We start from the raw sequence: 14,395 nt of genomic DNA, 5'->3' as shown, positions 1-14,395 counted from the left end.
GGTGGAGCATATTTCTCATTACTTCTCTCTTTATTGAAAGACAGCTTGAGCTTTGCCAAGAGAAAATTATTTAAATTTAGTGAAATAATAATAAATGTATATTATTCATAGAGCTATTGATGTAAGATACCCTCTCTTTTATTAAAATCACGTTTTTAGGGGCACCTGGTGACTCAGTCAGTTGAGCGTCCAGCTCTTGATTTCGGCTCAGGTCATGATCTCAGAGTTATGGGATTGAGCCCTGCTTCAGGGTCTGTGCTGAGCAGGAAGCCCGCTTGGGATTCTCTCTCTCCCTCCCTGCCCACCCCCCTCCCAGCTCGTGTATGTGCTCACTCTTTCCCACAGACAGAATGAAAGGAAGGAAAGAAGGAAGGAAGAAATCACATTTAAAAAACAAATACAGTGGCTCAAATAAGAGAGTACTGTAAACTGCTTATGAAAGAAAAGCTATATATCAGGCATTCCACCTCTGCTACTATCCCATCTCCAGCACTTTGAACAGATCATTTAACCTCTCTGGACCTCTGGACCTCAGTTTTTCCATTTGTGAAACACATTGTACTAGGTTGTTTCCCAATAGCTTTAAAGTTCTTCAAGGCCAAAATTTGTGAGTGATGTGTAATGGGTGCTAAGAACCAGAAAAGAATTTTCCCTCCCTCTCTTTTTTAAGATTCAATTTATTTATTTAAGAGAGAAGAAGAAAGAGCATGCATGAGTGGGGTTAGAGACTGAGGGAGAGGGAGAAGCAGACTCCCTGCTGAACAGGGAGCCCAGCACAGGGCTCGACCCCAGGATCCTGAGATCATGACCTGAACCAAAGGCAAGTGCTAAACCGACTGAGCCACCCATGGGCTCTCAGAAAAGACTTTTGAGATTATGTGGTCCCACCCTCTCATTCTACAGATGAGGAACCAGAAGCCCCAAAGGTTCTGTGACTTGCCTAAGGTTTTCCAGTATGGAAGCTATAACTAGAAATCACATCTCCTGGCTTGCAGCTTGCACTCTCTTTCCACCAGATGCATCACACCTACCCCTTGCTCCATACTCTTTTGTTTGATAAATGCATTCTAATCAAGATCATTTTCTCTAATAGAAGGAGAACGGCAGATTCCTTTAAACAGCCTTTTCCTTGAAAGATCACCTGAAGCCAGCCTTAAATCCGAAGAGATTGTGTTATCTGTTTATATTCCCCACTCTACTCAGGTAAAGGCTTCCTGACTCACTGCCCACCTGGAGGGAGCCCTGCTTACCCTGCAGGGAGACTTTGGGGCTGCTCTCAGAAAGGGGCAAATTCTCAGAGGACCATTTGGTTTGCTTTCCTATCAAGGCAACACTGTGACTTTCCTAGACCCTCGGCACTTTTGCCTTTGTGGCTCCCTTCCTCCATAAAAAGTAAAATAAAAATATGACTCTCTTGGTATAAAGATGAAAATAACCGAAATCGTATTCGGTGTTATATATTCATTATTATTATATTCATTTTTTCTTTTGTTTTTAAAAGAACTTTAAAGGAAAACATTTCTTGATATTTTAATAATGTTGGAGAGTGATTGATGGGAGCTCCACTTGTGGTGAGCACAGTATAAGGTAGAGAGATGCTGAATCACTATGTTGTAGACCTGAAACTAATGTAACATTGTGTGTCAATTATACGGACATAAAATTTTTTTTTAAAAAAAGAGTAACATTTCTGTGGGCCCTATCTCTCTGCAAACAGAGAGCCCTTTGTGTGAAGAGTTGAATTTTTGGTTTCAGATAACTATTTATCTTAGCCAAGACTGAGAAAAATTGTAATCAGTTTCATCTACAAGTTTCTAGTAAATGAAAGTTTATGATCATAAAGATAATTCCAAATCAACTAACATTTATTAACTACTTTTAATAAAATCATTTATTTATTAACTACCTACCATTTGACTTGTCAAGCATAGTACTAAATCCAGAAGACACTACATGTATTCCTAAGACATGGGTTTCTGTCCTCAAAGGTCTCTAGATCTGAGAGCAAGGCCTTGAAATCGGAAACAGCTAATTATCTCAGACAGGAAATGTGTGCGCAAAGAGCCAGTGTAGTTCCACCGACAGGGAGAGTCCTCCTTCCGTGTTGCTCAGAAGGGAGGGAAAGCAGCTGGGATAGAGCAAAGACCGGTGGAGAGAAGTGGGTGCTCATTCCCAGCGGGAGAACAGCTAGGGATTAGGGACTAGGTGGAATGGCAGGTTGGAGGCTGGGCAACAGGGCAGGGGCGCTGGGGCAGCCCTGTGCGATCTGGCTGGGAGGGAGGCTGGGGCTCCGTCACCGAGCAGATCTGCCGTTCCATCAGGGGGATTGTTTGTATATGTCCTAGCAGACAGCCATCTCTAAAGTCTTTAAAGCAAGGTAAAATCTGAATGACAATGGTATTTTAGGAATGCCAATCTAATGAGAAAAATAGAGGATAAGCTGGTTGGAGGAGAAACTGAAGGTTGAATAGCCAGTTAAGAGGTTACTGCAGTCGTGCCATAATTCAGGTGGGTGGACATGAGGGTGTGGCAGCAGGACTAGGGAGGAAAGTCCCCACCAGTCAGTACAATGGACTAAATAGGATCAACTTGGTCTCAAGCATCTCTTTGTCACTTTTGCTTTCTAAATTAAAAATGTTCTATCTTTGACAGGGTCGGTGGTGGCACCCCTACCCCCACCAAGATGCCAGCCACACAAAGGTTCTCCTACTCTGTGGCTCTAATATCTCACACTAGTAATGAGATTAAACCTAGAATGAGAGATTGAAACCTGGAACGCACTTTGAAGACCATGTGATCCAGTGGTTTCCAAGCCTCTTTTTTTTTTTTTAAGAGTAAAACTCGTCATTCACATGAAATTTATGTAGAATGCCAAACCAAAACCGTTCAAAGTGGAGGTGTAGTTCCTCCCGAGAGCCACCCACCCCTCTTGATTCTCCCTTCTTCTCTCAGCAGCCCTGGAGGCGCCGTGTGATCAAACCCTACCTTCTCATTTTTAAAGAAATTAAGACCCAAGCAGTTTAAAATCCCTCGCCTGAGGCCACATGTGGTGACTCAGAGTAGAAAGTAGGTGATCGTCAACTCTGGAACCAGATTGCTTAGATTTCAACCCCAATTCTGCCACTTACTGCATGACCTTGTACAAGTTGTATAGCCTCTCAGTTTCCTCATCAGATTAGAAGTGAGTATGGTTGCTCTCAGGATCAAATTTTAATACCTATAAAGCACGGGGGCTAGTCCTCCCCCAGCCAGCACTGGTCCAAAGCATCATTTACAGGATCCTCATTACAATTAATCATCAGAGCTGTTGCTATGCAGCAGACAGTGGAGAAGAACATTAAATATTCTGAATGTTTTTCTGTTTCCAGTGGCACTTTGTGTCCGGACTCCGGCTGGCCCAGCGTCAGGAGAATGCTTTTGCCATTGTCAATGCTGGCATGAGTGTGAAGTTTGAAGATGGTACAGACACGATTAAGGACCTTCAATTGTTCTACGGAAGTGTTGGCCCCACCGTCGTCTCTGCAAGCCAAACGTGCAAGCAGCTCCTTGGGAGGTATGTCCCAGCACATGTGCATCTAAAACTCGGGCTTTGTATTTTAATATCTTAATGAAAATAGCACTTGGAGAATTTTTTTCTGATTCCATAATCATATAGGAAATTTAAGCGCTGTGGAAGAATAGAAAGAAAATAAAAGTCACCCAAAAGCCAACCTTCTTAAAGATACAATTCTTTTATTGCAGTTTCTCTAGTAAGAGGAATCTAAGTAGATAATATTTTCAAATTTTCATTTTTAATTAACCTGCAAAATAAGTCAGTGCTTCTAATGCTGTACCCTAAGACATCTGAAAATGTCCTTACACCAGAGAAAGAAGGTGAAATATTCAAGAAGGTTAAATGGGCCTTCCTCCTATCACTCTCATTGTTTCTAGTGTTTGGAAAGTAAGTTTTAAAAATTCTTCCAACCAGTGCTTTTATGATAATTTTTATCCACCCATCATAGTTACCTTTGAAGTGCAATGCAACTACATACAGCTTTCTTTCTCAGACACTAAAATGAGTTGAAGCATTTCTGTAGAAAACCTTTATTTGTGAAAGTGTTATAACTGTCATCAGTAATTGGGTCATTTGCTGGTCATTACCGTGTATGTGTGTGCCAGGTATGGCCTGTTTGCTGGGGATGTAGCAATGAACAAAACAAAGTTCCACATCTTGGGAAACTCTGATTTTACTACTTTGTTACCCAGCTCTTTGATGTTACCCCAGCTCTTTGAAAACCCATGGCTTTCCCAGGCCATGGAATTATAGGTAATAATAAAGGAGGGTGGTAAGGAAATAGGAAACCACCGCAGCGGATTCTAAAGAAAGCTAGTGACGTATGACCGGGCGTTTTGTCCAGACTTCAAAGATGAATACGGGTTTTCTCCATCTTTCCTTGCTCTGTCAGTTTAGTCTATCTTCCCCCTCCTGTGGCGTGTTTGCATTCTTTTTTTTTTTTTAATTTTTATAACTAATTTTTTTTTTCATTTTTCATTTTGCTCCGAGGCCGTGGGATGACCCCATGCTGAGTGATGCCTGCCTATGGGTCCTGGATGAGATTTACATCCCGCCAGCAGCCGAGGGTGGCATGGTAGAGTACAGGAGAACCCTCATCGTCAGCTTACTCTTCAAATTCTACCTCAGAGTGAGGCGAGGATTGAATAAAATGGTAAATGACTTCTCTGGGTCTCTGAGTGCCTTGATACTCTGAGTGTGAGTCTGCATAGGAAGGACTTCCTTTCCCTTCCCTAATGCAGCAAGGGTATCAGGAGGGGATGGAGCCCACCGTGCGGTGCTTCCTAGCCTCCTTTCTCCCTCTCCCTCCCTCTCCCTTCTCCTCCTGTCCTGGGCTGAGAAGGGGACAGTCTTGCTATGACATTTGCTCTATAGGTTGTGTGACAATACTAATATGCAATAGCCAGTTGGTCTATAGTATTGAAAAGCTTTCAGTAATTACAACATCTTTTCCTATTTTAAGAAAATTTTCTTGTTAAAACAATATCTTCTTTAATGTTTACAAAAAGTGGCTAAGCCAAAAAGGAAACGAAAATCCTTTGTAATCCCATCACGCATAGCTGTTATTAATATTTTAGGGTGTATCCTTCTAAGCTCTTCTTTATGGGTGTGTGTACATACGTGTCACTCAGATGAGCCTATAGAACTGTTTAGCATAGCTTGCTTGTTTCACTTAGTAACAAACAGCTTTCAGTGTCATTAAATATTCTTCATGACAAAATGACGTAATGGTTGCATGATGTGTCCATGGATAGATGAGCCATTATTTGATCTGTTCCTTATTTTTGGATATTTAAATTGGTTCTGGTTTTTTAACTTTTTTTCTTACCTGGCCTAGTTTAAAATGACCTCCACAGGCACTGTTTCTCAGAATGTGGTTCATGACTGTCAGTGTCCCCATGATAAGTCATGAGCTGATCCAAAAATGGCAGATAAATGACTACACACACATTTCTTTTATGGGTGAAAGCTTTACTCTGTTAATTCAGCCAGTCCTTTTTTTATCATTTTTACTAACATTATTTATCATTAGCATTATCATAATACTCTATTATAGATTATTATATACTCTTATTTATTATATATGTTCAGTATACAGATATATAATCTATATAACCCTAATGTTATTACATATAATTTATTAAGTATATGTCTCTTGTTTTATATTCTTATATATTATCATATGTTCTCTTACAGATTATCATTAAATACTCTATCTTTATAGAAAATGCAAAAACAGAGAAGCAAAGATTTTAAAAATCAGCTATAAGCCAATAATCCTACCATAAAGACTGTTAACATTTGGAATACATACATATATAGTTCTCTTTTCTTTTTTTTTTTACAAGAAAAAGGGATCATACCATACATAAACTTTTGTAATCGATTTTTTTACTTAATTATAATTCATGAGCATTTAATGTCCATAAATACACTTTTACAAAATCATTTTAATAACTGAAAAATATTTTATCTCATGGATATTCCATAATTTGTTTAGTCAGTTCCCTCTTACTGGATATTTAGGTTAATTCTAGTTTCCTTACTATGACAAATGATCTGTAGCTGACTGTCCTTGTAGATTAAGAATGCTGCTGTCAGCCTAGGCAGCTCAAAGCTCAGGGCTTTCTCCCAGCAGATCTGGAGACTAGTATCTGGGAGAATAAATTGGATAGCCTATTTCTATGTATGTTTCTCCAAGCCAGTGACTCAGAATGTAAAGTTAAACGTGAAATAATCTTCTTTTCAGGATCCCCAGAAGTTTCCTGATATCCCAGAAAAATCCATGAGTGCTCTAGAAGATTTCCCCATAAAAACACCCCAAGGAATTCAGATGTTCCAGGTCAGTGGGTAGAGTTTTTCATTTTTTAATCTTTCTATGCATTCAGATGTATGCATTATGCATATATCTTCCTCTTTTTGATAGCTATATTTTTTATTATTTGTAAGGGCCAGCTGACATTACACATTGTCACTCACATACAGTTTCATAATTTGTTTGGTTTATCTTCTTTGCTTTTACTCAGGCTTCACAAGGAATTAGATTCTTAATGTTCCTCCTCAACTATTTCAGTTTTGTTGCTTAAAACGTTCTCCTCTTTTTAGTGAATGCCTGTCCTTTCTTCAAAACCTAGGTCTACATTCACTGCTTCTAGGAAGCTTTCCCTGCTTTAATAAAGACATCCTAAATCCCCCAGGAACTTGTGTATTTTTTTTGCACCATATTAGCTTTACAAACTGTTCTTTAATGCTAAATGAAGTTGATCGTGTTATTTTAATATGTGTTTGTGTGTATTCTGACACCCTTAAAAACATGTAGAATCTTCAAGGATGAGAACAGTGTCTTCCTTTTGGAGAGGTGAGGGGGTAGATTATAACCAGAATATATCTCTTACCACAGTACCCAATGGACATTTATTAACTTTGACTCACAGATATGGATATCAATTGCCTATAGTTTTTCCTGACTTGAGAAGAAGCCAGATATACAGACCCAGTTTTCAGTGCATGAGAATGTCTGCAAGTAAAACAATTGCTTTATTCATTGACAGTGCGTAGGTCCCCACCAATCCCCACAAGACCCTGTCGGCCACCCAGTCATGCACCAGTCAGCCATCAAACACGCTACAGGGGAGGCTGTATTTAGTGATGACATGCCGCCTTTTGCCCGAGAACTCTTCCTGGCTGTAACAACCAGCACCAGAGCTCACGCAAAGATCATGTAAGGAAATAAAAGACGCTTCTTTGTATTACTGGAATGCATTCACAGTTTCACATTAAAATTGAGAACTTACGGGGTGCCTGGGTGGCTCAGTCGGTTAACTATCTGCTTTTGGCTCAGATCATGATCCCAGGGTTCTGGGATCCGGCCCTTGTTCAGCAGGGAGCCTGCTTCTCCCTTTCTCTCTGCCTGCCACTCTCCCTGCTTGTGCTCTCCCTCTCTCTCTGTGTCAAATAAATAAATAAAATCTTTAAAAATAAATAGATAAAATCAAGACCTTATTATATATTTAAATTAACTAAGAATATTCATTTCCTCTTCCGTTTGGAAATCAGTCCTTTTTTTTTTTTTAATCAGTCCTTTTTTAAACAAATTTTTGAAAGAAACTAATGCCAAGAATCGAAACACCTGCTCAACATTGGCACTTTTCAGCATCAAAGTTTGTCCCATGATTTAGGTATGAGGTACGTTGTAGTTTTTCCCTGGGTTTGAGGAATCATTTGTGTTTGATGTACCCTTTCAAATTGTCCCTCCTAGATCAATTGATGCTTCAGAAGCCCTGGCCCTTCCAGGTGTTGTTGATGTGATAACAGCAGAGGACGTCCCAGGAGCTAATAACCATCAGGGAGAGATCCTCTATGCTCAGAATGAGGTGTGTGGTTTGTATGGGGCCTATTATTCAAATGCCTGTTTAGAAAATCAAAATGAGTATTGGTTACAACTCTAACATCCGTGGACTCATGTTCACATCACAAAAACAGGGAACCAAGAACTCCACATCAGTGATTGTCAAATTCTCTCTTGACTTGTGGACCCTTTTAAGATTCTGATCATAAGCCCTGTCAAAGATGACTCCTTAAAAAAAATTATGAAACCATAGAAGCAATATAGGACATTAAAAGAACCAACAGAGTTCCAAGATGACTGGATTAAAGTGTGTGATATGGGAATGGTGAGGAACGCAGCTGGAGACAGTCAGAAGCCAAGTAGTTAAGTTCTGTCCTCGGTTTTTGTACCCTCTAAATCCCACTCAGTCCAGTGTTTAAATTTATTCTCATAGGTAGAAAATAATCTTCCTTTTGGTCACAAGAACCCAGTGGGTAAATGTAAGAGTGTGGGAACAGTAATCCCTTTTTAATAATTCTGTGTCTTAGCTAATGGCGACACGTGGCTTTTCTGCAGGTGATTTGCGTGGGTCAGATTGTCTGCACGGTGGCTGCTGACACCTATGCTCATGCAAGAGAGGCGGCTGAGAAAGTGAAGATCACTTACGAAGACATAGAACCACGGATTATCACCATCGAGGTAGTCAGGCCAATTCATGTCTTCTAGAATGACTAGGGCCGTATACTCCCGGCAGAACACAACTGGTGGAGTCATCAGACAGTAGCATCTGGGCTCCATCTATACCCTGCTCGGTGTTATCTATAGTTTCAGAGTGAAGGCGCTAGCAATCTGCACCCTGAGATATAATACTGAGAATTTCCCTGCCTGGATTTCCCCTTCCTTCCTGTGACCACTTCTTCTCCCATTGCCCCTTGCCAGGGCAGGTCCTCAGAATACAGGTAAGTAACCCCAGAGCAATGTCCTTATGGCCTCCCTGTAAAACTAGTCAGTGGGAAAACCCAGAGCACTGGGAAACTGGCAACGGTTGTTAACATGTCTGAATTACAGTCTGGGTCCTCTGTCTCCTGCACACTTCCTCCAGGCTCTGGAGACAGAAAACCCAGGTTTGAATTCTAACTCCATCTTTTAGAGGCCTCTTAATAGCAATGAAAGTTTTGGCAAGTCCTTAAATTCCTATTACTTTCTCAACTGTAGAATGGGAACTATGAAAGCACCTATATAAAATATCATTGTGAGGGTTAGATGAGAAAACCCAAGTAAAATGCACAGCACCAGGGAGACATGGAATGCATGCAGTGAATCTTTATTATTTTTGTTTTAGTTGTTGTTAGTGGGGGCATAGTGCTTTGTAGCCCGTGTTTAGCAAAGCGCTGAACCCACGGTCCACCTTATTAAATGCGTGTGATGGAGAGAGAGAGGAGTATGTGGGTATGTGAGCAGTATGAAACCCAGCCAAGTAGGCTGCAGTCTTCAATATCCTCTGATTCTCCTCTGTTCTTCCCAAAAGTTGCCAAGTTCAGGTCTTTCCCAGTTATCTTTTAAATGCCTTTAAGTCTGCCCCTTTCTTTCCAATCTCAGTTTTCTTGTACTCCATTTCAACCTACCTACCCACCACATTAACTCTTTTAAACCTCCATGTTCACCAGGTCACTTTTCTTATATAATCATGTCCCCCTCGATAAGGTTCTCAGTAGAGAACTCAAGGCCTTTCATAGTCCAACCTCATTCCCCCTTTGAAGCTCATCCAGCTCCTTCTTGATGGAAAATCTGCTCCCCAGCCCGCCTGACCTTGTTCTCTTTTTGGCCCCTCAGCTCAAACTATTGCTTTCTGAGGTGCCCTTAACTTCAAATGATTTCCCCTCCTGTCTCTAACTGTCCTAATTCCATGCAATTCAGCACCTAATTTAGGTCACCTAGACAAGACCGTTTCTGAACATTTGCACTTCCACCAGCCTCCTCCTGGGACTCTCTCTACCCTCTTATCCCATCCCCCACACACACCACAGAGTTGGCACCTGAATACCCAACTGCCTCTGGTCACCCCTCAACAATCTAGAGGGGGGAACAATCTATGCTTGTTTCCCCCTCAGCTCTTCCTCAGAGCCTTGGACAAAACTGAGTCGCCAGTGCCTGTAGTCCATCGTATCCCAGTTCCTACTGGCTCTCCACACTGCTCAGATTGTTGTGTTGTGTGAATATCTGAAAAAGCAAGAGCATAGCCGTTTAATGGGGGATGACTGACTTATTAGGATGTGAAAAAAACAAAACTTTTATTGTTTTGGTTTGTTGGTTTTTCCCTTCCAGCAAGCACTAGAGCACAATTCATTTCTTTCCATTGAAAAGAAAGTGGAGCAAGGAAATGTAGAGCAAGCCTTTAAACATGTCGATCAAATCCTTGAAGGTAAGTGGTCTTGGGCCAGAGAAGTAACTCCTCTGAAGTTGAAGGCTCTAGGTTCAATCATCTAGTTTGAGAAATACTGAAACTCCAAGGCAGAGCTCTCAACCCTAGTGTGATTTTTTAAATCAAAATTTAAAATGCACAAATATAAGTTTACAGTTTGATGAAATTTCATGTATCAGTACAAGTCTATGTAAACACTACCCACATCAAGAAACAGAACACTTCCAGGGTGCCTGGCTGGCTCCATTGGCAGAGCATGCAACTCTTGATCTTGGGGCTGTGAGGTCGAGCCCCACGTTGGGTATAGAGATTACTTAAAAATAAAATCTTTAGAAATATATATATAGAACACTTCCAGCAGCCCAGAAAGCTTCCTCTTGCCCTCTCTCAATCAGTAGTTCTCCCAAAGGTCTTTATCACTACAGAAAAGTTTTACCTCTTTTGAACTTCATACAAATTGTTGCATAGATCAGTAGTTCTTTTTCATTGTTTAGGAGTATTTCATTGTATAAATAATTCCACAATTTATTTATCCATTCTACCATTGATGGACTATTTAGCTATTTTCAACTTGATGTTATGAATAAAGTTTCTATAATATTGCACATATCTTTTGGTGAACATAAGCAATCATTTCCATTGAAATATACCCAGGAATAGAATTGCTAAATAATAGTGTTTTTATGTATTTACCTTTAGTAGTTAATGTCAAACATTAAAAAAAATTTGTTCCAGTTTGTACTCCTATTAACAATTATGAGAGTTCCATTGTTATGTTGTTGTCATTAGTCTTTTTAGTTTTATCTAATCTGGTGGAGTAATATCTCATTGTAGTTTCCATTGAATTTCTTTGATGACTAATGATATTGAATCCTTTTCATATGTGTATTGGCCCTTTTTAGATCCTCTCTTATGTGATATTTGGTCAAATCTTTTGCCTGTTTTTTAATTAATTAAAAGTGATAATTATAATAATATATTGCTATAATTATTATATAACTACATATCTAATAATTACTTGATTTACTTATAAATTCATAGAAATTTTCTATGTTTTTGGTATAAGTTCTTTGTTGGTTATAAGTATTGCACGTATCTTCTCCCAGCCTGTGGGTTGTGTGTTCACTGTCCTCATTATTCTTTATCATGAACAAAAGTTCTTGATTTTAATGAAGAACAACTTGACAGTGTTGTTGAGCTGTCTTACTTGCTGAAACTCTATTGTAAGTCTTGAAATCTGAGAGTATAGTGTCCTTTTGTTAATTCTTTCTCAGTATGACCTTAGCTATAATAGGTTCTTTGCATTTCCATCTACATTTATTGTCAGCTCATCAATTTTCACTAAAAATAACTTGCTGGGATTTTGGCTGGAATTGCATAGAAACAATATCAATTTAAAGACTGAAAATATCAACAGTATTAAGTTCCAATCTATGAGCAAGATAGACACTGCCTTTTACTTGGGTTTTCTTTAATTTCTCTCAGTAACTATAGTTTTCATTATAGAGATTTTGCATATCCTTCTTAATATTTATACCTAGTATTTGGTGTTTTGTGATGCTGTTAAAAATGATATTTATTTTTATTTCATTTTCTATTTGTGTCTAATATATAAAAACACAATTACCTTTTATTTAACTTTTTAATTTTTTATTTAAATTCAATTAGCCAACACATATTACATCATTAGTTTCAGATGTAGTGTTCAATAATTCATCAGTTGGATCTAACACCCAGTGCTCATCACATCACGTGCCCTCTGCCACAATTAGCTTTTATATCTTGATCTTATATCTAAGAACTTTACTAAATTCACTTACTATTTTAAGAGTCTTGTAGATTCTCTTGAATTTTCTGTATATACAAACATATCACGACAATTTTAATTATCTTTTCCAGTCTTGACACTATTTCTTGGTCTATTTGTTTGTCTGCTTTGACTTACTGAACTGGCAAAGACTTAGTTAATATGACTTTTTTTAGTTTTTATTATTTATTTATTTGAGAGAGAGAAAGAGAGAGAGCACAAGCAGGGGGAGTAGCAGAGGGAAGCAGCCCCACCCCTCACCCCCCTACTTGCTGATTTGAGAGCCTGCTGCTGGACTCAATCCCAGGACCCTGGGATCATGACGAGCTGAAGGCAAACACCCACCTGACTGAGCCACCCAGGCACCTTGATATTTTTTTAATACCAGTGCTCAGATCCCACCCCATACCTGAAATCAGAACTTTGAGTACAGGGTGAGAGCATCAGTATTTATCTAAAAGCTCCCCCGATGATCCTAAAGTGTATCCAGGATTGAGAAGCACAGCTCTTTAAAGAGAATTACTTCCAGTCTTGGGTAAGAGAAGATAGTAATTTTCACAGAATCTATTACCCTCTTCTAGAGAGTTGGAACAGAGAGTTCTGTAAGAGCTTTTTGTTTGGGCGGGGGGGGGGGGACCTTTTTGCATGACTCACATTTTGTTGTCCAAAGAAATAATTTCAAGAAATCCTCTGGCTCCTGGCAAAAATAAACTTCTCACTTATTTTAACAGCATAGGAATCTTTTGACCAATTTTTGTTGTTGTTGTTACTCTTAATTAAATTATAGTTGACATACATTTAAAGTAAAAATACTGAAGGATATAGTATTTTCTTTCACTTTAAAGTAAAAAATACTGAAACTAGGGCCAAGTGCCTCTTCTGTTATAACCTAGAAAATGATAAGGGTACACTGAGCAAGCCAAAAATCTCAGCTAAACCAGCAGGAGGAGGATGCCTGTTTTTAGGCTTTTAGGGAAAGAAACGACCTCAGCTCTGCCATTTTAAACTTTGTGTCCTTTCACGAACTATTGATCTTCTGTGACTCAATAATCCTGACATCACCAGACTGAGGTCCATATTGTTGCTTACCCTCCGCCCCTCCCCGTTTTACAGAGGAGGAAACGAGGGGTTCCTAACTCAGCCAAATTCACCAAAGAGAGGGTGGTGGTGCCTGAATGTGTGGCCAGGTTCGTCTGTGGGCTCAAGTCCAGCACATCACAGATCTCATCACCCCACTCGACAGATGAGGAAACTGAGGTCAGGAGAGAGGAAGTGAATGACCCAGGGTCATAGAGCTGGTTGTGCACAACAAGTCTTAATTAGAAAAAGGGGGTTTAACCAAATGATATAAAGCCCAGCTCTCCATGAGCTAAAGCCACTCGCTCCTCATAAACCAGATACCACAGAGAGCACCCAGCATGGGACTTTCAGCTAAGCATTGTCCTTTGTTTATGCCTTACAGGTGAGGCCCATGTAGAAGGGCAGGAACATTTCTACATGGAGACGCAAACTATCCTGGCTATCCCAAAACAGGAAGATAAAGAAATGGTGCTATACCTTGGAACACAGTTTCCAAGCCATGTGCAGGTAACAGGATATTTTTAGAAAATGAGACTCCAGACTTGCGGTGCTGTAAGGCCCTGCAACCAGGCATTGTGCTCCAGCGGACTTTGGATTCGTTCCACTCCTGTGACTCAAACTCTCTGTATATTTGACATAAGCTACAGTCCAGAATGAAGAAAACAGGGCAAATATTTCCCTAAAAGGGCTGACTTTTCAAAGAGATATGAAAATTTTGTTACCTTCCAAAACATGGGCAAGATTTATCTTACCCTTATAACAACTGATAGTGTAAAAGCTAATGTCAGGGAGGTCAGAGCCTTAGTATTATATTTAAATTTCCTTTTGTGGTTCCTTCATGTCACTTCTCTGTCTTAATGTTTGCATGTATTGGTGATGCAAGTTTAAAGCAATTGCATTTCCAGTGCAGCAGCAGGTGATTTCCAGTCCTGTTCCAGGGGTTGAGATATAAGACATTGCTGCACCCAGGCAAGTAGAGTAAATGACATTCCCCTCTTCTGAGATGTAGAGATGTTGGTTCTAGAATAGTGTCTGGCACAGGGGGATACTTAAACAGTTATACTGACAGGAGGATTAATGACAAGTGTTACTGAGGGGAAAAGCTGAGGGCTTCCTGGTAGAGCAGAGTGGGTTGGTACCTTGGGGTCTTGCAGGGGTGGATAGGCTCAGTGGGAAGAGGAAGCTGTTGTTCAAGGCAAAATGAAA

General features: G+C 39.8%; 1 protein-coding gene across 4 annotated transcripts in view; it reads left to right on the top strand.

Moving 5' to 3' along the window:
* The window catches only part of LOC116869143 (aldehyde oxidase 4-like), a 57,072-nt gene that overhangs the window by 22,100 nt on the left and 20,577 nt on the right, over window positions 1–14,395 (top strand). For all 4 annotated transcript variants that reach the window (XR_004382969.1, XM_032860122.1, XM_032860120.1 and 1 more), the window contains 9 exons: window positions 1,094–1,203; window positions 3,369–3,553; window positions 4,544–4,706; window positions 6,303–6,395; window positions 7,105–7,274; window positions 7,812–7,926; window positions 8,457–8,579; window positions 10,206–10,302; window positions 13,572–13,696. Coding sequence is in view for 3 of the 4 variants with exons in the window: in XM_032860122.1 (XP_032716013.1) it covers window positions 1,094–1,203; window positions 3,369–3,553; window positions 4,544–4,706; window positions 6,303–6,395; window positions 7,105–7,274; window positions 7,812–7,926; window positions 8,457–8,579; window positions 10,206–10,302; window positions 13,572–13,696 (1,181 nt within the window). In the remaining variant the exon portion in view is untranslated. The remainder of the gene's footprint in view (window positions 1–1,093; window positions 1,204–3,368; window positions 3,554–4,543; window positions 4,707–6,302; window positions 6,396–7,104; window positions 7,275–7,811; window positions 7,927–8,456; window positions 8,580–10,205; window positions 10,303–13,571; window positions 13,697–14,395) is intronic.

The sequence above is a fragment of the Lontra canadensis genome, unplaced genomic scaffold (assembly GCF_010015895.1).
Source record: "Lontra canadensis isolate GAN:19392208 unplaced genomic scaffold, GSC_riverotter_1.0 scaffold18, whole genome shotgun sequence".
Classification (NCBI taxonomy): domain Eukaryota; kingdom Metazoa; phylum Chordata; class Mammalia; order Carnivora; family Mustelidae; genus Lontra; species Lontra canadensis.
The sequence above is the reverse complement of the archived record's forward strand: the minus strand, read 5'-3'. Positions and strand labels throughout refer to the sequence as shown.